General features: G+C 35.1%; 1 protein-coding gene across 50 annotated transcripts in view; it reads left to right on the top strand.

Moving 5' to 3' along the window:
• The window catches only part of nab (NGFI-A-binding protein homolog), a 698,726-nt gene that overhangs the window by 502,646 nt on the left and 171,080 nt on the right, over positions 1 to 25,000 (top strand). For 39 of the 50 annotated variants that reach the window (XM_067093707.1, XM_067093703.1, XM_067093682.1 and 36 more), the window contains 2 exons: positions 298 to 399; positions 12,599 to 12,736. In XM_067093707.1, coding sequence (XP_066949808.1) covers positions 298 to 399; positions 12,599 to 12,736 — 240 coding nt within the window. Of the gene's footprint in view, positions 1 to 297; positions 412 to 12,598; positions 12,737 to 25,000 lie in introns of all 50 variants that reach the window. The other 11 variants (XM_067093671.1, XM_067093706.1, XM_067093670.1 and 8 more) reach the window with 1 other exon arrangement.

Raw genomic sequence — 25,000 nt, 5'->3', positions numbered from 1 at the left:
TAAGGTTCTTGTGAAAAAGTTACATAATTGTTTATATATGAACAACTACCAAAGATGCATCAAAAAGTTATGAATATGTCATTTCCCCATTTCAGATAGTACCTCCATACTCTATTAAAGCAATTATTATTTTATGTAAGATTTATTATTAATGCAAGTATTATGTTACGTAAGATTTATTATTAATCCAAGTATTAATATATGTTAGATTTATTATGTGATTTCATAATCCGTGTCTGTTTCCCCGACTAACCTCCGCTCTCTCTCTCTCTCTTCCCCTCTCCGATTGCCTTGCAGTGGCCGTGACGTCACAGCCCACCAACGAGTCGGAGCTGCAGCTGTACCGCGTGTTGCAGCGCGCAAACCTACTCAATTACTACGACACGTTCATCAGTCAAGGTAGCGTGAAAGGTCATTATGAACTTACAGTCAGTATAGTCTCTATTCTTACATTTCGGTGTTGTCTGTGTGACACGATAGAGCTTTAAAAAAAAAAAAAAAAAATTGATGCTCATGCAATGCTACAAAAAAAAAAATTTGTATTTCAAGAGGTGATGAATATAATGGTATGGTAGTGTCATCTCCCAATTGCTTATTTTATTGATATTTTTTTTCTCTACTATCCTAGGGCCAAGTTGCCACGTGTTTTTTCAATGCACAATTTATTTATTTTTATTTTTTTTTTACCTGAATCTGGAGTGAAGTTTGCCCTAAAGAGGTTAGCTTGATTTTGGGTTCAGGTAAGATGGCTCCATGAACGCATCCGGTTCAATACAAGGAGAGATTGCCATTGTATGAGGCTTGCTTATTGCATGGCCGTTTTCATTAGTTTTCGTTCTTGTTTGCATTGCTTTTCATTCCCGTATCAGAATGTTTACGCTTTCTTCGTTTTCACCAAGGTAAGTTTATGCATCCTTGACACTTATTTATTTAGTCTTTACGATGTAATATTGGGACCAGGACATGAATCTTTCTTGTTTGTTCGGTGAGTATGTTTGCAAGATAAGCCCTTATTCCATTTAGTTTTAATTGAAAATTATGGAGATAATTTTGAATGGAATTTCAAAACTATTTCAAAGACAAACATTTCATAGATGTTTAGGTTTTGCTCCTTTTTTTCGTGTGTCTTGGATGAAAGTAATCAACTATGTTTCAAGAGTAAACCAAACCTTTTATGTTTCGGTTTTGTTTATGAAGCATTTTCCTACTTATACGTATGTATTGACTTTCAATTTTATGTTTCAGAAAAATAGTTTTGATTAATTTATGCTCTGTGTTTTTGCCGTACAGTATTTTATTTTAATTGAAAACGTAAACACTCCAGTCATTTGTGTTTGTTTGTTGCTATAAAACTTTTCCTGTTGTTTGCAAAGATTGTATTTGCAAAAGAATTTTAGGTTTGCTAATCTCCAAACATTTTGATAATCGACTCAGCCAAATTCGATTCGAACCCTTAGCCAGGACGCCATTAACTTTCTAGCACTTACAGTGCTTCATCAGAACCATTAAACATTAGGGTGCAGTTTTGTTTTTATTTATATAATGTACATGGATATTTCACAGTCAAGTGCCAGCTTAATCTTTCAATAACAGCAACGTTTAAGTGGTTATTTTGTCTCATTATCAAACATGGCTGACCGCATAGAAATCATCCCTACTATTTTATCCGGCCTTGAGGTCTGCATGGCTGTAGAAACTCCCGTAGTACATTTATTATTTTTCTGCGCCAATGCAAATGTAATATATGTTTCTCAACGTCGGTTAATTTCGCCTCGTAATACAAATTAAAACTGCACCTTCATCCCATCAATATTAAATATGACCATTGCTCCTTATGCAGAAGTCAATAGCGGCATGCTAATCGTCTAAGTGCCCCCTTTTATTGCTAGACAACAGCCGATTGCCTCCCCAGACAATGGACAAAACGCCTGTATGAAAGACTAAGGACAAAACAACAAAATCTGCAAAGCGAAAAGTCAATAAGGCCACAGGAAAAGATTTATGTGGGAGCCACTGCCCTTAGCACATTTCTCAAGGGAACACATTCATAAGCACGGGGTTATATTTTAAGGGATTTTGAATCTTCTGGTTCTAGAATTGTGGCAGCCTTTAAGACTGATTAAATCGGCGTGTTTTCTGCAGTAAAATGCATACACTTCCCGTATTTTTCTTTCTGGGGCTAAAAATTTCTCGTCAAAACTTGTGCATTTGCGCTTTTCATTTCAAATTATGACTTCCTCATTATTATTATTATTCGCTCGTAGAGGTTGTTCAGAAAAGCAGATCAAGATTAGTTTATGTAGAAAAGTGCAATGTGATTTTCTTTATATGTGTAGTGTGCAATTTGTTTATCATATTCTTAAACGTAAATTTAAAGTTAATTTTTATTCTAGTATCCTCAAGTTTCTTTGCACATCTGTAGCTAGTCAGAGAATTGTCACGAGTATACATTTAAATAAATTCCTTAGGTGATTCTTACACGAATAATCATGCATGTCTTTCGTATATTTGTGTGTTATAAATGCGGGTCTCTCTCTCTCTCTTTCTCTCTCTCTCTCTCTCTCTCTCTCTCTCTACATATATATATATATATATATATATATATATATATATATATATATATATATATATATATATATATATATATGGAGTGTGTATGTTTGTTTGTGTTCTGTTGCAAGTTAGAAGTCTACATATTTTATTATTTGAAGTACTCGAGTTGTTTTTTTTTTTTTTTTTTTACATTTGACCCCAACCATTGTAAGTAATTAAGAGATATTTATTCTCTCGTTTTTGTATATTTATATTTCAATTAGTACTGTGTGTTGCTCGTTTGGAGTAAATAAATGCGTCGTTGTCAGTGTGTTTTAAACAGCTCTGCATGTTTCTGTTTGTTAATTGTAGCCGACTTGTTTGTTTGTTTGTCGAATGCTTCTCTTCATGTCGCGTTTGTGCTTTGCTGCTGTGTCACTATTTTAAAATCCTGGTTATTAATTGCTAACTTTCTGATGCAATTAATTATAGTTTGTGTAACATAAAATATGGTTTTTGTGTATATATCAATATATATACATATATATATATGTATATATATAATGTACACATTATATATATCTCGTCATTCATTGCATCATGAACATTCATGAACCATAGATACTTCTAATATATGTAAATACTGTTGCTGCTAGAATAATAATAATAATAATAATAATAATAATAATAATAATAATAATAATAATAATAATAATAATAATAACAGTAATAATCATGATGATGATGATGATAATAATAATAATAATAATAATAATAATAATAATAATAATAATAATAATAATAATAATAAATTAATCCCAAATCTAACTTGCTGGCTGCTAATTCATTTTGTTTCACCATATTTGCTATCTGAGGTTGTATTCTGTTGTCACTTAAAGATAAGTATTTTTTAAATAGTGTAAGCTCATTAAACACTGACAGATCTTAATATCCCGTGCTGAGTTTATGAAAATCTTCGAGAGCTTTTTCTTCTTCTCTTTCTGTTGTGCTAGGCATTATGAAAGTTTCCACTGGGTGTAATTCTCGACCAGATCTCTAAGTTATAACTCGTCACACCTGTGTCAGTTATGCTCCCATTGCTAGTTATCTTTAGAGGCGGTTGTCTCTAGGAGCATTTGAAGAGTTGGAACAGGTGAAACCAGTGTTAGTTAAAATTATTGAGGAATACGTGACTCAGGTTTGCTTGGTGAAATGGTGGAAACTTCGTATATGCTCGTTTTCTCCCTGTGAAAATTGGGCCATAGTTTGTAAGCGTATGGTTGGTTAAACTATACCCCTAACGTAAATAGAATTAGTTATTCTCCATAAAATACAAATGGTGTCCACACTGAAGTTCGTCATTTTCTAAATTGCACGTTTTGTCTGATTAATTATGGTGACTGTTTCAGATGACAAGTTTTTATTGCGTCATCGTTGTTTAAAATCTCACTGAATCTTAGCAAATCACTGTTGTTCACCCTTTCTCCATGTGTGGATCTTTATCACGTAACAGTACTTCATCCCTTCCTGTTGCCTAGCTTCACAGCGTCATTGTTGTTTACTGTTCATTGTTGTTCGTCCCTTCCCTTCAGTGTAAAGCTTTGCAGCATCAGTGTTGTTCGTTCGTCGTAAAGCCTTACTTCATTATTGCTGTTCACCCTTGAAGTCTTACTGTATCGTTGTTCATCTTTTCCTTCACGTGTAAAGCTCTGCAACATCAGTGTTGTTCGTTCGGGAAGCTCTCCACCCTCGGTGTTGTTCATTCATTGAAGAGGCTGTTCGACGGCATCATTGTTCAGTTTATCCTTTCCTCTAAATGCAAAGCTTCATTTGATCGTAGCTTTTCATACTTACCATGTAAACATAAAGCTTCTTGAGATGTAGTCTTTGTTGTTAACTTTACCCGGATAAAGCCCTAGATCTAGAACATGGGTTCTGTTACTTTATGGTAAACCTTTACGCTTTCTTTGTTGTTACCTCCCTTCAACTTGTTGCCAACATTTTGTGGGAGACTTGTTGCCAAGTTGCTTTATTTGTTCCGTTGCCTTTCGAAAGTTCGTGGGACATGTGTCCTTGCACTCCCCCTCCCCCCTTTATTTCAGAAACCCTTCAACTTGTTTGCTTCAAGAATCATTGATTAACATAATATTCATTCAGTTTGAATGTTTATGGTCAGTTTGGTCTATGTAGCTTTTTCGTCTCTAGTTTTTATTCGTCTAAACGTTCAGTTACTTTATGTAAATCTGTTGAATTACCTCAAGTTTTTATTATTTCTTCATGCTTTGTTATCATTGTTGTTCACACATTCACTCCTGCCTGAAATATGAAGCTTAATTGGATTATTTTTTAAATTTTCAGTTGCTCTATTAAATCAGGTCCCATGCTAAGCAGTACTTCTCCAAGTGAGAACCGTTTTTGCGTTCATAACTTTCCTCCATAAGTGAGGTGTTCTTGTATTGAGATATTTATATTCTTCTTTTTTAGGTATTCTTTAAAGTATATAGACTTATAATTTGGCACTTAATATAGGGTGCCTCCTCCTGTCCAAGAGAACCTTAAATCTAGTATAAAGGAGAAAATTATTATCTTTTCTTAATAAGATTTAACTCAAATTGCTGGTTTGGCGAAATCCAACGCCTGACCTCTATGGCATCAAGTAGAATTAAGGATTAATTATTGCTCATGTGTAATTCTTGAGTCCGTCGACATGACGACATTATGACAGTTTTGTAACAGTTGTGTATTTTCCTCCTAATGGTAGTATTGTCATTACGGCTGAATGGAGACTTTCAAATGTAGAGACCCATTTGTCAGTGTGATATTGCCCACTGTTAAATGCACATTCCTTCTCATCTCCTTTCTCTCTCTCTCTCTCTCTCTCTCTCTCTCTCTCTCTCTCTCTCTATCTGTATATATATATATATATATATATATATATATATATATATATATATATATATATATATATATATATATGTATATATGTATATATATATATATATATATATATATATATATATATATATATATATATATATATATATATATATTCCTTTCTATATTCATTATATATATATATATATATATATATATATATATATATATATATATATATATATAAACTGAACAAAGAAAGGGAGACTCCCTAATTTACACTCCTTCCACTGGACCTTCTAAAATACATCATCCACATTTGAGAGATTCTAATATTAGATTGCTCTTTTATTTGGCAAATGGTAATAGTTGTTATATATTTATTTATTTATTGCGTACTTATTGACTGTTTTAATAAGGTAGATTATGTATGTAACGAATATTGACATCTACTTTATTTTTTTGTGAACGGCTAATAACTATGTCATATTACAGCGACCTGTGACAATCGATTAATTTTTAATAATTCATTGATTATCGTCTTGACATCTACTGTTATCAGACATAATTAGAGTAATAATGACGCTTGACTCCATTGTGGGTGAAGAACAGTAGTGTTAGTGATTGTGCAAATATGAGTGAAAAGCAACCTTTCATTTGTACATTTTCATAAATAATATTATTTTGATTTTGAATATAATTGTATGACTTAGGACAATAGTGTTAGTGATTGTGAAAATATGAGTGAAAAGCAACCTTTCAGTTTTACATTTTCATAAATAATATTATCCTGATTGTGAATATACGCGTATGACTTAGAACAATAGTGTTAGTGATTGTGAAAATACGAGTGAAAAGCAACCTTTCAGTTTCACATTTTCATAAATAATATTATTCTGATTTTGAATAGAATTGTATTAGTGGTTTAGAGCTAACTGCTTTTGTTAATCTCTGAAGACCTTCCGTAGATGGGCGTAAAGCAGTTGCATTTATTTAATGAGAAGACTGTCATGTATTTTAAAGAAGAATAACACTTATAAATGTTTTGCCAGTGTTTAGTTCAGTCTATTAAAAAAAAAAAACTATTACTTGTTGCATATCGAGGTAAGGGCTGAAGGCCATTTTCAAGGAACTTAGTATATGAATGTTTGGGTGAGTTCTCCTGACAAATCTTATGCCATGACAGTTAGTGATGACAGGTGGATGACAGATAATTTTTACTCTTAAATGTTCTTTGTTGATTATCATTAATGAAATCAGACTTTAAGATCACTGGGGTTAGTCTTCATTAAATGACGAAGACTTTGATTCGTAAATGTTTTGCAAAGTTAGTTTTATTAGCTACGACCTGACGAGCTCATATAATATCACAAACACTCTTATTTGGAATGCTGGATATCTTTATGGCAATGACGAAAGCGTGTATGGATGCATTGTCTGCTTAGAAAGTTTATTTAAAAAGATGTCGTGCTTATGAAATGACGTTGGGTTAACTTGCTAGGAGTAAAGAGGTGGAGGTAATTGGAGGTGTGAATTTTTCAGTACTTTTATGTTCCTTTACTTCACATTATTATTATTATTATTATTATTATTATTATTATTATTATTATTATTATTATTATTATTATTAAATAAAAAATATAAAAAACAATTTTTTAAAACAAGTTTTCATTATTATTATTATTATTATTATAATTAAAATTATTATTATTAAAAACAATTATTTTAAAACAAGTTTTTTTTCAGTGATTTTCATCTTCTTTTACTTCACATTATTATTATTATTATTATTATTATTATTTTTTAAAACAAGTTTTTCAGTTTTTCATTATTATTATTATTATTATTATTATTATTATTAATTATTAAAATTATATAATAAAAAAAATAAAAAACAATCTGTTAAAACACGCTTTTATTAAACTGCTCTTAAAAGTGAAAAATTATTTTTTGAGACACCAGGCCTTCCTTACAATTAATCATGTTTACAAAAATAAAAGCGTGGTTGCCAAACATGGAAGGAAATGCTACAAGAAAAGAAATATATTTTTTCTTATCTCATGTAGCTTTTTCTTCCATGTTTGGCGCCCACGCTTTTATTTTTGTAGACATGATTAATCGTAAGAAAATCCTGGTTTGTCTCTAAAAATTATTTTTTTCACTTTTTAGTGCATTTTAATAAAAGCGTGTTTTAAAAATATTGTTTTGAAAGAAATTGTAACCGATTTTACCATTTAATTGTAGCTAACGAAATTGATATCGTGTCGAGCCAAAGAAGGTTCGATAAATCCGTAGAGTTATTTACTTAGTCAAAGAAGCTGTGAAAAATCCTGTTTCATACAAATCCTGAGATACTGGGACAGGTCACTGTAGGGTCACTGCTGACCTACTGATCATGTAAGGTTGTATTGTCACCGGGATTGGGTAACCATGCAAAACTTCAAGTCCATCGAATGAAGGGAACAGGTTGAAAATTGAGGTATAAGATTTTACCAAGACAAACAGACAAAAAAAAACAAGCTAAATAAAAGCGTATAAAAATACTCACAGTAGCATGAGTCTTGAAATGGAGAAACAAATCCGCAGTTATTTTTAAGTATTTGTACCCATACATAATTGTGGATTTGTTTCTCCATTATTATTATTATTATTATTATTATTATTATTATTATTATTATTATTATTATTATTATTATTATTATTATTATTATTATTATTATTATTATTATTATTACTACGAGAAAAGAAAGTTTGACAGCTTTCACCATGCCAAGCCAGAATCAGAAACCTTTTGCCATGTTCAGTTATTGACAGGAGTGAAATTCGGAGTCTGAATCCCGTAGACTTTTGCAAGGGTCGAGCCCATTCATTCGTCTCTTCAGTAAGTTGCAGCTGCGAGTAGTAACTGCAGTAACCAAGAAGTTCTCAACACTAAGCGAAGGGTTCTCGGGTCGGAATTTACTTTCATAACTTCGATGGCGTAATTGCAGTTAAGTAAGACGAAGGGATTTCATTATGGGGAATTTTGCAATCACCAGAATGGGCTTTAATTACTTTGTTAATCGTGCACGAGATCTCTCTCTCTCTCTCTCTCTCTCTCTCTCTCTCTCTCTCTCTCTCTCTCTCTCTCTCTCTCTCTCGTCCTCGACCGGGAACCTGGTTCAGATATTCGGTTTAACGTCACTTCTTATGAACAGACTTGCATTTATCTGAATTAAACAGGATCCCTTGTCATTATTACAATTCATAACTCGCGTTTAATAACAATTGAACGCTTCTGGAAGCTGCGTTCATCCTCACTCTTGATATCTTGAATAGAGAAAATGCTTAGGCAATTTTAGTTGATATGCTTATATTTTTTATAATAATACTGAGTTAGAAGGCATCGTTGACATTTAAATTGACAAATAAAGTCATTATTTAAGTTTTAAATATATTTGATTTTTCCAACGCGAATAGATTATGTTAAATTATTACTATTTTTTCCATTTATTTATTTATTTTATTTATTTATTTTTTTATTTTTTTAACGTCGTCTCTCCTCCGTGTAGGTTAAAAGGAAAAGTTGGTTTTGTTTCCCTATTCCTCACTCCAGAAGGGGCATTGAGATCGTCACAGATTACGGTCTCCATTATTCGCCTTTACCAAGCTTTAGAAATTAGCAAGAAATATGCTGACGTCATTTTTATACGTTAACTTAGCTTCATAAACGATGAATAAGTTAGAGATTATAGTGTGATGCATGTATGACGGAGAAAAGTTCGGCTTGGAAAGAAGAGAAGTATTTTTGCAGAATTTATTTTATACAGGTTAGATTCGAGTATACGTATAAAGCAAGGCTGTGTTCTTATTTGTAGCAATTTCTGCAACCGGCAGTTTTCTTGCGGTGATTCATCTTGTTTAGAAGTCATGTCCATCTTGGCCTGTTTACAAAAAAAAAAAAAAAATAGAAATAAAATCATTGCTGTAATATCTGTTGTTATTATTATTATTGTTATTTTTCTCTCAATTCTTAAATAACATATTTTTTCCCAACGAAAGAAATTCCCTTACATTTATCTTTTAGACAGTGTGTCAAAGTCATGAAGGCACCACTTGAGACACCAACTACAGCTTTTTGTTTTAGTTTTTTATAACTCTGCCGTAGCTCTTTTATGCAAACTCATTACCGAAAGAATATTTGGTTAAGGACGAGGCGTCGCAGCCGTGTTAACTAACGCGCGAGATAAAGCGATCGACTATTCATGTACAGCGGTATCTTGAAATGGCACCCACCCTTATCGGGACCGTTCATTTGTGCGCATTCATTGTATATATTTTACATGCGAGGCCCGTTCCCTTGCTACAACGCGCTACGGAAACTTGCTTGACCAGTCAGCCAGCTCTTATTGCCTGGAACGCTTGGTACGAACGTCCGTGTGTTTATTTCGTATAGCAAAAGTTGTTAACCCATCTTCGAGGGAGTCCGGTTCCTTGACACCTTTCAGGATCAAAAACAAGAAAGATTCTGCTATAATTGTTATCATTAGTATTCTGAAAATGAACCCTATTCATATGGGACAAGCCCACACGGGCCATAGACTTGAAATTCATGCTTCCAAAGAATATGGCGTGCATTTGAAAGAAGTAACAGAAGGTAATAGGAAATACAGAACGAAGAGATCGGTCATTAGAAAAGAATAAAGAGCGTAACAAATTGATAAATGAATAGATAAAAATGTGAGTAAATTATAATACAAGAATTGCTTTAGACGTTAGGGTAGTAATACATTGCATCTTCGTATAACCCACTTAGTAATGGACTTGCATTTACTCTCTTTCGTTTCCACAGTGTTGAAAAGGTTGCTGTACCTATATTCATGTGGAATCGGTATTTAAAGGTTCATTATTCTCGCAAATGTAATGTATGGCATTATTAATGCTGGTAGCATTAGAAAAAAAAAATGTCGTACTTAGTAGTTAGTTGCAGTTATTACGAAATTCATTACTCGTACAGAAAGTCATTCGGAGTTATGGAAGGTAAGTGAAAGACGAGTTAATGTTGGGAAAGCTCAACTTGAAGTTGTTAACTTTGCTGATGAAAAAAAATGTATGAGGCGACAGAAAAGTGTGATATTTTCTTCCGTCAGAATGATCTCATGTTATTTGCCTTAGAAATTAAAAATAAAAATAAAGATTTGACGTAAATTTCACAGTGAAAAAAAAAGGATTAACAAATGTCCGTGAAAATCCTTGGCTGTAAAATGCCTAGGTTTACATCGCATTACTCATCGCTTAAAAATGTTCGGAACAGAATCATCAACTTTCCTCCTGAAGAAAGGAAGAAAAATTTTTTTTTTCCCTCGGCCGAACGGCGAAGAACGAATCATGCCTTTTGTAAAGCATTCTGAGCTAAATTAGTTATTTCTGTTTGCAGAGAGACGTTCACTTTTGAATCAGGTTTGTAAAACAACATCTCTAATCGGATGAACAATTGTTGTGCTTTATTCGAGGAGATAAGTGTAATTGGAATTACAAGTAATCCCAGTTTCATGACATCTGGTGCAAATTAGCAGTGTGGTTGCATTATGAGTCACTTGGGAAACTTTTATTTAATCTTATAAGAAATATTTACACGAAAATGTTTCTAAATCTTTCATATTTAGAAATGACGATTTTTGGTGATGATTATTACTATTACTTCATGACGGATTGTGCCAGGTTTAACATATAATCTGGTTGGAAGAACATATTATTCAGAAAAGGTCATCTGCCCACAAGTCGAGTCCTGATGTCATGATTAGGTGACCCGTTATGACGCAAAAAGTTGACCTAATACTCGGGGTCAATGACCTCCATGGGATTGTCTCTACACAGACCTTTAAAATTCAAACTAGTGATCGGTTTCAACATCTCTTGATTCGTTTCATTTAAACGAAAGCAAAATTGTTTAATTTATTTAAAACAGCAAAAGTATCGTCATTGTAATATCTTTAAGACAGTAAAATGAGAATGGGAATGAGATTATGTTATTGTTTAATTCAAAGATTCAATTAATAGATGTTTTACTTAAGAAGATGTTGCACGCAAGTACTAAATATTATTCCACAATGATTAAAAGCGGAGAGAGAGAGAGAATTCCTATCGTTACCAGTATCACTAAATATAACGTTTGTAACGTAAAATGTGTAAGAAAAACCGTAATTTGTATCATTCGAAGTCGAACCATTGAAAAAACTACCGTTATATATTTGAGTTGACCTCAACCGAACATTTGAATGAAGTATAATCTGACATTTCAATGAACCGCAAACGAACATTTGACCTTACCGCAATCAGACATTGGACCCTATGTTCGACCTTACCGCAATCAGACATTGGACCAATCACAATGTGACATTTGAATGAACCAGTGCTTGAAAAGCAATGAAGGAACAATAGGGACAGTGTCAGATACCCAAACGAATTATTATCAGACATTCTTAAGGAATTCGATTGGGCTTGAAAATGAAACCAATCGGACATTTAAATATACGGTATTTAAATGGACCTCAGGTTGTGATTAGAATGGACCACAATCGTACTTTCAATGGGAACTACATTCGGGGTTTTAAATGGACCAAGTTGGAACTTTTGATAAGGACAGTGTTGAGATTTCGCGGCAATTATTACGGTTTCTTTATAAATGCTTATACGACTTGGATTTCATCGCATAGATAGAAAATGAAAAGAAGTGTTGAATATATATATATATATATATATATATATATATATATATATATATATATATATATATATATATATATATATATATATATATATATTAATTATATGTGTGTGTGTGTGTGTGTGTGTGTGGGTGTGTATATATATATATATATAATATATATATATATATATATATATATATATATATATATATATATATATATATACATACACACACACTTCCTTGAACAAGAGTGCTTAACTGCCTAAATCTCAGCGCATATATATTGTCTGCACATATACCATTTCTGCTGTATATATATTACCTTTTTTAATTCAACATTGTGTGCGTGAAACCCGTTTCTGTTGGCATTTGTGAAAACACAGAGTATTTACCACAAATTACACAGTTTCTCAAACCATATGTATTAATCTTTATGAGCTTGTTCATCCCAAGGCTACCAGTTCGCACCTCCGATGTGTTATGTCTTTTTGTCTTCCGTAGGAGGCGATGACGTTCAACAGTTGTGCGAAGCAGGCGAAGAGGAATTTTTAGAGATTATGGCCCTCGTTGGGATGGCCTCCAAGCCCCTGCACGTACGACGACTACAGAAGGCTCTACAGGAGTGGGTCTCCAATCCTGGTGAGTACCAGATCTCTGGAGATGACATGGCATTCTCCGGCCCTCTCGTTTTCAAAAATATTTATGTCCCCCTTTTAAGTTATAGAAAATGGAAATACGGTCCCGCTCTGCAATGGATGGCGCTGCAGCCAAATGCAAAATACATATTTCACTTAGAATCTTTCTTTGTGGTTTACCAAGTCATTCTAATTTCTTTCGAGCTGAGTTCTTGCGGCATTTACTGTAGATTAAAACCCCATCTCATATATGGGACTGTTATTTCGCAGTGCCAAGTGTAAAATTCCTGTTTACTTGGAGGCGAAGTATTTGTGTGCCTTGAACTTTATTGCATCCATAGGACTTAATCCTTTTCTGATGCGTTTAAAGAGAGGGCTCAGTGCTTGCCATTGCAGAACCTGTGTACCTGAATCCTGCTGCGCTGACGTAGGGGGAGAATTCAATACTTTTTCTTCCTTTTTTCGACGAAAATTGTCTCTTTCAAATTGTTCGCTTGCATTCAGTCATGCAGTGATCGATGCAAAATTTCCCACAGCTTCTTTCTGCGCGTCCGTACGCCATTTTGAACAAAAGTTCATTAGTGCGAAATTTCCAAATTGCTTTGATGAACGCCACTTTATTTCCAGTTAGGTTTTAGCAAAACAGAATTTCCCGTTTGATGTTTCGGGAAAGAGCGCACTTTGAAGACCGCCAGCCAGTCGCGGGGCGGTGGTGGCGCACGTGATGAATTCAATTTATTAATTATCATTAGCTTCCAGGTAATCTTATTAAGCAACACCTGTTTGAATAGACTTTCTGGTTTTGTGTATCGAATAGAGCATCAAATAGACATCGGCGTCTGCTTGATAGAAAGCCGCGTATCTCCCCCCGATGTCAGCGGTGCAGGATTTGTTTTCATAGTGTGGTTCGCCCTAACGATCAATTTGTCTTTCGTGATTTGAAGGGAAGGAGGTGATTGGTTGGCCTCGCTTTGATAAACAACTATTTCTTCGTCCTGCTTTTTTTATTTTATAAAATTGGTACTTCGCGTGTTTTATTTCAAGCCGAGAGATAGCTGAGTGGTCATAATGAATATTTTATCTGGAAGGAATCGATTGTATGATTTTTTACCATCTTGAGAATTAAAGTAAAATTTGAGACCAACTTAGTAAATAAAATTGGTTTAATGTTACAAATTCAGTTCCATTCCTTCGACAGTCATGTATTCAAAACGCCTAGTTCCCAAGAAAGGCGCGTAGTAATTACGTTGTTGATGAACTGAGGCCCCAACACAGTTCATTCTTCCCTTCAGTATCATATAACATATTTTATTGAGGTTCGATTTGTTTCAATATTTATCACTCGCTTTGCTGACAAAACTCTCGGCAACATTGAACGATTGTCACAGAGATTTCCTTGTTGACATTTTCCTAAAACTGGAGTACAGGTTATTGAAACGAAATGGGGAAATGGAGTTTTCCGCTTTTCCCCCCGGGTGAATATTCTTGACATTATAAAGGAATGTGGAATGTGGTTTTGGAATGGGAATTAAGTTCTCTGGATTAAGATTTGTGATTTGTGGGAAAAATATGTTGTTATTGTTATTATTACTGTTGTCAAAGTCTTTTCTCTGTAATTGACTGTTCTCTCTGATTTCCAATTTAATATCCGGTTCGTATAAAAGAGCAGTGGAATTACAACAAACTTGCCTTGCAACTCCTTCCGCCATTATAAAAAAACAGCAAAAAGAAAGAAAAAAAATGTTTGGTGGATTTTACCATCATATTAGGATAGCAATTAATCTACCAATCTTCAGTGTTAGACTTTGCCGGTAAGTTTGGCTCCTGAGAGAAGTTCTTGGCCCGGGTCCTCAAAAGTTTGTACTCCTCTTCCTCGCCTGTGAAAGTTTATTGAAGAAAATGCAGGCGAGATAACTGTGGAAGGAGCATTATTTTTTTTTTTTTTTTTACCTTTCCCTTTTCTTCTAAAAGTAACGCCAGCCCTTCAAGAAGACTGTTTCTTTGAATTCTTTCGACAGAAGTAACTCCCACTCATCTTTTGGAGTGTGCGTTTCAGATCCTCATTGAGGAGATCGAAAAAGCTAGAAATTTAATTTTGCTGATTTTAGGCTGTTCGTGTGTGTGTGTGTGTGTGTTTTCTGCATCTCATTTTTTTTACATGTGTATTTTATTCTTTCAGAGCGTGTTTGAATAATGAAGTCGTGAGATTGATATCTTATTAACAGGTTGTGTGTAAATTTTTCATCATGGCAATAATTTTAGACGTAGTAAATTGTAGTGTCATTATTCCTATAATTATTCAATTGGAAGCCCAAACAATTCTAAAAAGCAAGTTTCGTCAAAGATGTTTAGGGAACAAAATATTTTATATGGTCGACATCAGTTAGTGAAGAACCGGTCAGTATTCAAGTTAAGGACTAAGATTAAAAACAAATAAATAAATAAGCGAATAAAATCGTGAAAAGCGAAATTGTTTCAGCGACTCCTTAAGGAATGAACTTGTTGAGGCAAAACTGACTTGGTTCTCCTCCGCCGGAAAATTTATCAGGAAGCGAATTGGATGCAACAATGAAAGTGTTAATGTATGGCGATAATAGTGAGCAGTATTTCAGGAGGTGTGTCTTTATTCTTCCACGGTTGGTTGGTTTAGATCAAGCCGCCGCCGCCTCCGCCGCCGCCACATGCCACCACGGCCTCCCCCTCCCCTGCATGCCCAAGCAAGTGTTGTAGGGCATCACAGGAAGTAAGAGGTCTGGTGACGGACCTTTGGACTCCACCGAACCAATAGACAAAGATCGTTTCTCTCCCGAGTAGAATGAGCTGAATGGTAACTTCTTCCTTCGTAGCGAATTTCATTTCTTATTTACTATTTACTGCCCACCTCGCTGTTTTCCCTTCCTGCTGTCACGGGAGGGGTTGGGGGGGCGGGGGTGGAATGCGAACACCAGTTCATAAAACGGAAGGTTTTATGCGGCTTATATCATCTTAATTGTCGTTTAAAGAACTCCCGTCTCCTTTGGTAGCGACGGGCATGTCGCGATTCGTCTGGGCATTCGGCAGGGCTTTTGCGCCGACGACTCCGAACTGAAGAAAGCGCATTAAATTTCTCTCGCAGCGGGGACACCGCATTATTTATTGCGCCAAATCTCTTCGGTGTGGTTCCGGCTGTCCTTTGGGAATTGACTCCAGTGAGCAGTGCACTTTGTTCTGGACAAGAGACAGACGGCCGTAACATCTAGTGCTTCTTATGTTTGCTGAGAATCCGTGCAAAATTGTTTGTATGTTTATGCATATTTTTATTTTATATTTACATATACATGTATATATATGTGTGTGTGTATGTATGATATATATATATATATATATATATATATATATATATATATATATATATATATATATATATATATATACAGCGTATGTGTGTGTGTTAATACATTGAGACAGCGTACACACAGGAACTCTCTTCATGCTGAGCAAGACATTGGTACGCACGTGAATACGCAATCCTTGGGAGGGGAAAAGGATGGATGCCTGCACACGCACATTGTGTGTATGTCAGCAAAGGGTTTTGGGAGGTGGTGGGGGCAGGTTGGGCATTGTGGAGGGCTGTGGGTGAATGATGGGGAGGAGGTGGAGGAATAAGGGGAGGGGAGGGGAGGAGGTTGAGGTGAAGGTTGAGGGGAGGGGGGAAGGGATGCAAGTCCGAGACCCAATTAGTCTGTTGGTGGAGGAATAAAGCGTGCGTTATTTATTTCCTATGCTTCTCATATTGGAATTCGGAGGCTGTTGTTCTACTACAACATCTCGCGCATCTGGCAACGCTCCCCGGGAACCCCGGCCAACGAACAGTGAAAAATGGACAATAAGATGAAACAATATACAGAAATAAAACTTACCTCGGATTTTCATCAGTAAATCCGGCCAAGGGAAATTAATAAAAGTAATGCGGTTCTTTATGACGAGATTTTAAAGCGTAAAAATATACTGACCAGGAAAAGGGGGGAAAGAGACGAGGTAGAGAAGAGAGGAGGGAACAGAACACGGCAGGAGGAGGAGGAGGAGGAGGCGGAGGTGGAGGAAGAAGAGGCCAAATATAAGAGGGAAGAAATGCAACTGAGAGAGAGAGAAGGAGAAAGAGAAAGGAGAGGGTTGTTAAAATGTGTTCATGATGGAAGAAATTGTACAAGTGTGAGACGAAGGAATATTATTGAGCTAAGATTGAAGTTACTTAAATAACACGAAGTCTTTTTAAAGAGAGAGAGACTGAGAGAAAGAAGAAGAAAGAGAGAGAGAGAGAGAGAGAGAGAGTTGTTAAAATGTGTTCATGATGGAAGAAATTGTACAAGTGTGAGACGAAGGAAGATTATTGAGCTAAGATTGAAGTTACTTAAATAACACAAAGTCTTTTAAAGAGAGAGAGAGAGTTATATTTGACGTCTGTCACAATGGCGTTGTTGCTCGTTGTTGCCAACCCAGAAGGGGGAAGCAGCAGCTGATAAAATATCAAGGAGAGAGAGAGAGAGAGAGTGATGGAGTGTCCTTCCGAAAAATACACGAACGCCGAATTTATTGCGAGAAGACGAATGGAACCGAGATTTTTCGAATATGACGATTACGAAAAGGTAAAAGGAAGACGGTCATCAATAAACATGACATAACATAGAGATAACAAGAAGAAGGAGAAGAGGAGGAGGAGGAGGAGGAGTAAGAGCGAGTACCACGCACTTGTTATACGTAATACGTTCTTATGAAATAATCAGCGGAGAAAAGAAAAGTTTGCAAATAACGGACGTTGATAGATGTTTTTAATTAAGATATCGAGAGGGAAATAACGGAACACCGATTCTAAGAGACAACACATATTTATCAGCGTAGGGATGGATGATATTATGACGGAGGAAAAAAATATGGGGGGGGAGGGGAAACAGGGATCGATTCGAAAGAATGACAGGAAAGAATTGGTGAGAGAGAGAGAGAGAGAGAGAGAGAGAGAGAGAGAGAGAGAGAGAGAGAGAGAGAGGACAAACAAGAAGATAGAAAGAGACAGCGAGTGAGTAGTGGCAACACAAGAATTGGAGGGGGAAGGTACATAAAAACCAAAACTCAAAAATCTGTATTAAAAGAAATAAAAAAAAAGAGAGAGAGGAGAGGGAGGGTGGATATAGGTACAGGAAGAGAGAGTGGGAAAGATGGAAGGGGGAGGGGGGAGGGAGACGGGATTGGGGAGGGAGGAGAGAGGCGAAGGGAATGGTTAGCAGAGCTCCTTGCAAGGGGCAGTAGGGATGGGAAGTCGAGAGAGAGAGAGAGAGAGAGAGAGAGAGAGAGAGAGAGAGAGAGAGTTAGTTTGGGGAGGGAGATGAGGAGAAACACCAGACTGACCATTAGCAAATGAAAAAAATCTAATGTTAGGAGGTGGGGTTATTTGGGGTTGGGGGTTGGGGGAATGTGATGGTGTGTGTGTGTGTATTTTTGGGGGGTGGGGTGGGGATGGGAGAGAAGGTCTGCTTGGGAGAGGCAAAATGGAAAAAGTCATGAGAATGGCCAAGAGTGGGAGTAATTGGGCCAGAAAGGAATAAATAGAATGAGTGGGAAGAAAGGGGGGGAGGGGGGAAATGCGATATAAATAAAGAGCGATTAAAAGAACCGAGGAAGGGGAACTCGGGAGTTGAAAGGCAAAAAAATAAGATGATGAAATAAAGAGAAAACTTTTTTTTGTGGGGGGAGAGAAAAGAAAAAAAACAGACACGACTGCATGGATTATTAAGTAGGTTGAATGCAGCCGCTGGTCCAGTGGATCCTAAAATGCAGCTAAGCAAGAGAAATTAGACAAAAAGTAAAGAAAAGCCTCCCCGGGAGGGAGGGAGGGAGGTGGGGCGAGCTGATAAAATTTGGAAACTTCTTTTATGAACGGTAAATTGAAGTCAGCTTTGTTCATACTAGCGTAAAGCCCCGAGAGAAGTTGAGTGTTTAACTGGAATGTGGTCTCATTTCTTTTTCACTTCCTTTTTAGAACTGCGTGAGTTTTTTTTTTTTTCTCCTCCTATTTACTTTTTCACGTGAAAGTGCCTTTAAATTTTGAGAATTCATTTTGGGCGTCATATCTGCTGATCCGCAGTGGACTGAGAATCCTCCCCCCCCCCCATACCTGGTGTTCCAGACAGACTCCTGATTCCGTAGTATTATTGTTTTAGGTTTTGGCGACGTTAATCATTTTCATTTTCATTCTATTCTGCGTAATGATTTTTCCGCCGGGGCGAAAAAATAAATATTAAGGACTTAACGATTTTGATATGGTCACTGGAACGTTGGCAACCGTATTTTTCTGCTGCATTCTTGTCGCGCTGGAAAATAGGACGACATTTTCTTTCCAGGGATGGAATTAAATGTGGTTGTGTGTTATTATTATTATTATTATTATTATTATTATTATTATTATTATAAGTCACTGTCTTGTTAGAAAGCGTCGTCTCAGAATTATTATGTTGATATTATTATTGTTATTATTATTATTATTATTATTATTAGTAGTAGTAGTAGTAGTAGTAGTAGTAGCAGTAGTAGTAATAGTAGTCACTGTCTTGTTAGAAAGCGTCGTCTCAGAATTATTTTGTTGATATTATTATTATTATTATTATTATTATTATTATTATTATTATTATTATTATTATTATTATTATGAGTCACTGTCTTGTTAGAAAGCGTCATCTCAGAATTATTTTGTTAATATTATTATTATTATTATTATTATTATTATTATTATTATTATTATTATTATTATTATTATTATTATTAGTAACTGTCTCGTTAATCATTGTTATTGATATATCTTTTCCTTGTACAGTCCTTTAAACGAAATCTTCGATTTATTGTTTATTATTGTAGTAGTTGTCATGATCATTACAGCACATATATTTCTCTTGACCGTTCCGAACCTCCCCGCGCAGACGAGAAACACAATATCGGACCGATTTCTTCAGCCAGCTTTAGAAGCTCAGAGAGATTTGTTGACTTCTTTATTTCCCGTTTTTCTTTTCGGCCGGGCTTGCATATATGGCTCCGTGTTTACATTCCATCGGCCTTCCTCACACATGCCTCGATGTGGAGCTTTTATTTGATTTTGGAGAGCTCGGCCTCAAAGATTGGTTTATGGGGAATGAAAAGAGTTACAACGGTACTTCCCTCCCCGCCCCCCCCCGCCCCTCCCACTTTCCTGACTCTCTCTCTCTCTCTCTCTCTCTCTTTATTTGCTTTCTTTCCCTCTCTTTTTGTGCTTCAGGTTTTCCTCATCCTATTATTGACACTTTTGAGATGATGAGGAAAGGCGAAGGTTCGTTTCTGAAAATTTTTTTTCACATATTTTCAAAGGAATTCTCGCCTTTGCTTTTTTTTTTTTTTTTGAGCAAGATTGGCATGAAATTCTTCCCTTATATCCATATATTTAGTTATGACAACCCATAAACATACTGATACTGTGATACTCATATATCTATATAAATATATGCAATATATATATATATATATATATATATATATATATATATATATATATATATATATATATATATATATATATATATATATATATATATATATATATATATATATAACAGTATTGTACAAACGTGTTAGTGTCGACAGATGTGCTTTTATTATCCCAATCAATTAGGACATATATTTTGCCAGAAATTCAAACCTTAACCTTGACAAATTTCAGATGCTTCAAGAATTAGCCATTCGCTACTCGAAATGAGCTGGTAGAAACAGTTTTATGTCATCAACAGCTGTCTGTCACGTCAACGTACCTGTACACTGTTCCTTATATTTCGGCAAAGGACTCTTGCATTCCTCAAGAAACAATATTCCACTGCAATTTCACCATTACCCGGATTACTTCGGTAGTAATGACGAATGCTTGACAGACATGCTTCGTGCTCTGGACATTCTCCTCGCTTGTATTCTTAAAGTGGAATTTTTTCACGTTGCGTGCAAAGGTGCTTGCACATCCGGAGGGAAGGCAAGTTTTGTTTAAGGGATTGTAGCACACGTGGGGCGGAGTTCCTTTCTGCTGAGTAGCTCGAACCTTAGGGCCAGATTTGGGCAGGTTTGGTTGAAGGAGAAATGTCTGTCGCAGAACAGTTGTTGCTGAACTCTGGATCGTGGCGTTGTCAATGTAGTGATCGTTTGCATGTATGTATGTATATATATATATATATATATATATATATATATATATATATATATATATATATATATATATATATATATATATATATATATATATATATATATATATGTACATACATACATGCATATATATGTATATATATTTATGTATAGTTGTAGACATTTTCCCGTCTAGATTTTTTTTTTTAAATCGATAATTTTATTCCAGTTTTTAAAAATGCCAGAATTGTATAGTATTTATTGATAAGATTTTATTATTATTATTATTATTATTATTATTATTATTATTATTATTATTATTATTATTTAAATTTTATTATCTTATTTCGTTGCCAATGTTGTCCATACAAGTACATTAATCAAAAATCAGTTCTTTCCATATGAAGTAGAAGAACCAGTTTTCTGTTAAATGTAATTATTAACTGTATATTTGGTTCTATCAAACTGTGTTATTTGTGAATGCAAATAACTATGTAGTATATCGCTGTGTCTGTAAATTTATCAGTCCTCTGGAGAACAGAGAGAAAGAGAGAGAGAGGAAATTGCATTTATTAATTATAGTTGATTTTATCCATTTTTGTAAGTGTGGGTGGAGGGAATATGCTGTAGCCATCACTGCGTCTTGAGAGAGAGAGAGAGAGAGAGAGAGAGAGAGAGAGAGAGAGAGAGAGAGAGAAAAGAGGAGTAAGAAGAATCCAGGGATGAATCTATTTGCCTTTCCAAGTTGTTTAAGAAGAGAGAGAGAGAGAGAGAGAGAGAGAGAGAGTCTTTCCTCCATTTTTAATTCATTGTTAAGCACTTGCTATTCCGCGAAATAAGCTCGGTCGTTTCTTTATCTTGTCGGCATTTTTGTCTTCACTCCTAACCGAGAATATGCCTTTGTTTTTTTTTTTATTTTCTATTTTTTTTTTTTTTTTGGAGGAGAGGAAGGAAAATGGCTGATGATGAAATGACCCGTGAAATTGTATTACAATTTAAAAAGGGCGTTTTTGCTGCTTCATAATTACACTTGTGCGTACGGAATTACGTTCTCACTTAAATCTGTGTGTGTATGTGTGTGTGTGTGAGAGAGAGAGAGAGAGAGAGAGAGAGAAATGAAAGCTTTTGTTTTGAGAGAGATTCAAGTTTTATTTTCAAAGAGAATTATGATTTTAGCTTTCCCGAGAGAGAGAGAGAGAGAGAGAGAGAGAGAGAGAGAGAGAGAGAGAGAGAGAGAGAGAGAGAGAGCAGCAATCTAAGTATGTTATTCTGTTGATATGAAAACCTACTCTGAATATATTTTCTTTCCGAATATGAAAGGATTGACATTGTGGAGATTTACCGAAAGTCGGAATTTATAATGGAATTCCTTCATTGTTGATTAGAGATGATTTTTTTATGCGTTTAATTGCAGCGAGATTCCTGGATTGTTAATTAGCACTCAACCTTTCCGTGGGGTAGCTGTTGTTGTCTTGCTCGCCCTGCCATTTTTTTTTTTTTTTTTTCTCTTCTTAATTTTGAGAGCTTTCTTGATTTTTGTATGTTTCTGGAGAATGATAATGAACTGCAAAGGTCGGTCGGGTCCTCTGGCCAAAGGTATCAACTGTGTGTCGCGTTATCCGGTCCGTGGGGTTGAGTGATTTGTTTACGTAATCGTGGCGTTGCAACGGTGATGTACAGTCACGGGTACCGAAAGAGGGCAAATGGATATGTAGGTATTACAGCTCATTTGAATTTTATGCCACCTGATGATCATTTCACCATCGGAAGATTAGAAGTAATGTCTGTTACATTTTGCTCATTTCTAAAAAAAAAAAAAAAAAAAAAAAAAAAAATGGGAAATCAGAATCAAGATGACAGCGAAGTATTATACCTCGCAATGGTGGATGCCTAGGCTTTACAACCAGCCAGTCTTCCTGACGTCCATGAAAACCATTCGCAAATCAGCAGCAGCTATTTGCCATTCTCTTTTACCCGCTCCCAATCCTATTACGAAATGTCCTTTCTTTTCGATGCTGTAACTGACAGCGACAATGGCTTTGGAGATCTATTATCCGGGGAATAAAATGCAAAAGTTAAGTCGGCGGCGATGCGTCCGGCAGCTCCCAAAACATGTCGGTAATCGGATTTGTGCAAACAGAAGCATCATCTGCGAAATCCATTGGGCGTTACACGCGGCGTGGGACCCCGGCTCCGGTTTGCAAAGAGCTTTGTTTATGAAGTATTGTTGGCAGAAGCGGATACGCAAGACGAAAAGGGGAAGAGTGTAATTGGCAGCAGAGTGAAAAAGTGAAAGAGAAATGCTCTCTCTCTCTCTCTCTCTCTCTCTCTCTCTCTCTCTCTCTCTCTCTCTCTCTCTCTCACCTGTTGCTTCTACCACTCCTGTTACATACTCGTATGACGCAATGTGTCAGACTTGGTCGGTTTGGTCTGGCCTTTCCCCATCCCCCCCCCTCCCCCGTCCCCCTCTCTCTCTCTCTCTCTCTCTCTCTCTCTCTCTCTCTCTCTCTCTCTCTCTCTCTCTCTCTCTCTCTGCCATTGACACCATTCGATCATCGTTTTTTAAAGTTTATCACTTTGAGTTTTGGCACAACCTAGAATTGTTTCTAATTTTAAGTACATTCCATTTAAATACATATAAGGATTGTTGATTTATTTATATCATACTTTTTACATTCCTTTTTCTACTTCCACTCACTTACGACGTAAGAACGGTCGATATTAGTTTGTCTTCGATTTCAGTTACTGTCAGTCATCGCTACTTCCAACACATCTTGCTTTATAACGTCGTTTCATGAGTAAAAACAAAACAAAATAAAATAGCCTTGAATTTATCTGTATCGATTTCTCGTAGCTGCGAGAGGCCTGTAGAAAGGTATTTTTTTATGCATATATATATATATATATATATATATATATATATATATATATATATATATATATATATATATATATATATATATATATATATATATATATACATACACATACATACATACATGTGTGTGTGTGTGTTTCAGAGAGAAAGGGGAGAGAGAAGTTTTGTCTCATACATATTACGTATTTTGGCGTATGAAGAAGTCAGGTGCGTGTCAGTAAAAAATCTTCACAGTTTGCATAGTATTGTAAACCTAACAATCACCCGTCATTCATTCCAAGTGCAGAAACTGAATTCGACAGACACATGTACAGGAAAGTTGATTATCGGGTAAAATCTTTAGGAAAACCGAGTAGTCAAGTTGTTCTACCCTAACCAGGTTAAAATATTGGCTGGGGCATATGCCCTTACAAAGTGTAATTCCCCTTGGGTTTAAGTTATTCCCAAGGTACTGTTAATTCGATATCAAGTTTTGTTTATGGTCATATATATATATATATATATATATATATATATATATATATATATATATATATATATATATATATATATATATATATATATATACATATATTTATATTTATATATATATAGATATATATACACATACATACATACATACACACACATATCTATACATTTATATATAGATACATATTTATACATATACATATATATATGCACATATGTGTGCGTATACATATACATTTATAATATATATATATATATATATATATATATATATATATATATATATATATATATATATATATATAAAATATATACTGTATATATATATACATCCACAGTATTACACACACGCACACATACACAAACACATACGAAGATTATCGTTTTTACCTGTCAATAAAACCTTTTCAAGGCGACTGCTTCTGTCTATATCGATTATAGAAGGCAGCGCAATCCAGTCGGTTTTGTTTTTAGAACTTAAAACTTAGTCCTGATATTCCCTTTTTCAGTTTCGCCTTCGCTTATCCGTTTTTGCTCGGCGCGTTTCATCGTCATTAGCAAATTTCATCCGTACTGACACCATTAAGTAAATGAAAACGTGTTTTATCTACGCGTCTTGGATTAGGAAATAATTCGTTTGTGTTTTTGGTTTTTTTTTTCCTGTTCTTTTCTGAGTTGAGGTTTTTGCGTTTTCCTTTTTCAGTTCAAGAATCATTTTTTATCATTAGTTTAGGTAGGGTGAAGTGTTTTTCT

This window comes from Macrobrachium rosenbergii, chromosome 50 (assembly GCF_040412425.1).
Source record: "Macrobrachium rosenbergii isolate ZJJX-2024 chromosome 50, ASM4041242v1, whole genome shotgun sequence".
Taxonomy (NCBI): domain Eukaryota; kingdom Metazoa; phylum Arthropoda; class Malacostraca; order Decapoda; family Palaemonidae; genus Macrobrachium; species Macrobrachium rosenbergii.
This window is presented reverse-complemented; position numbering and strand designations above follow the sequence as displayed.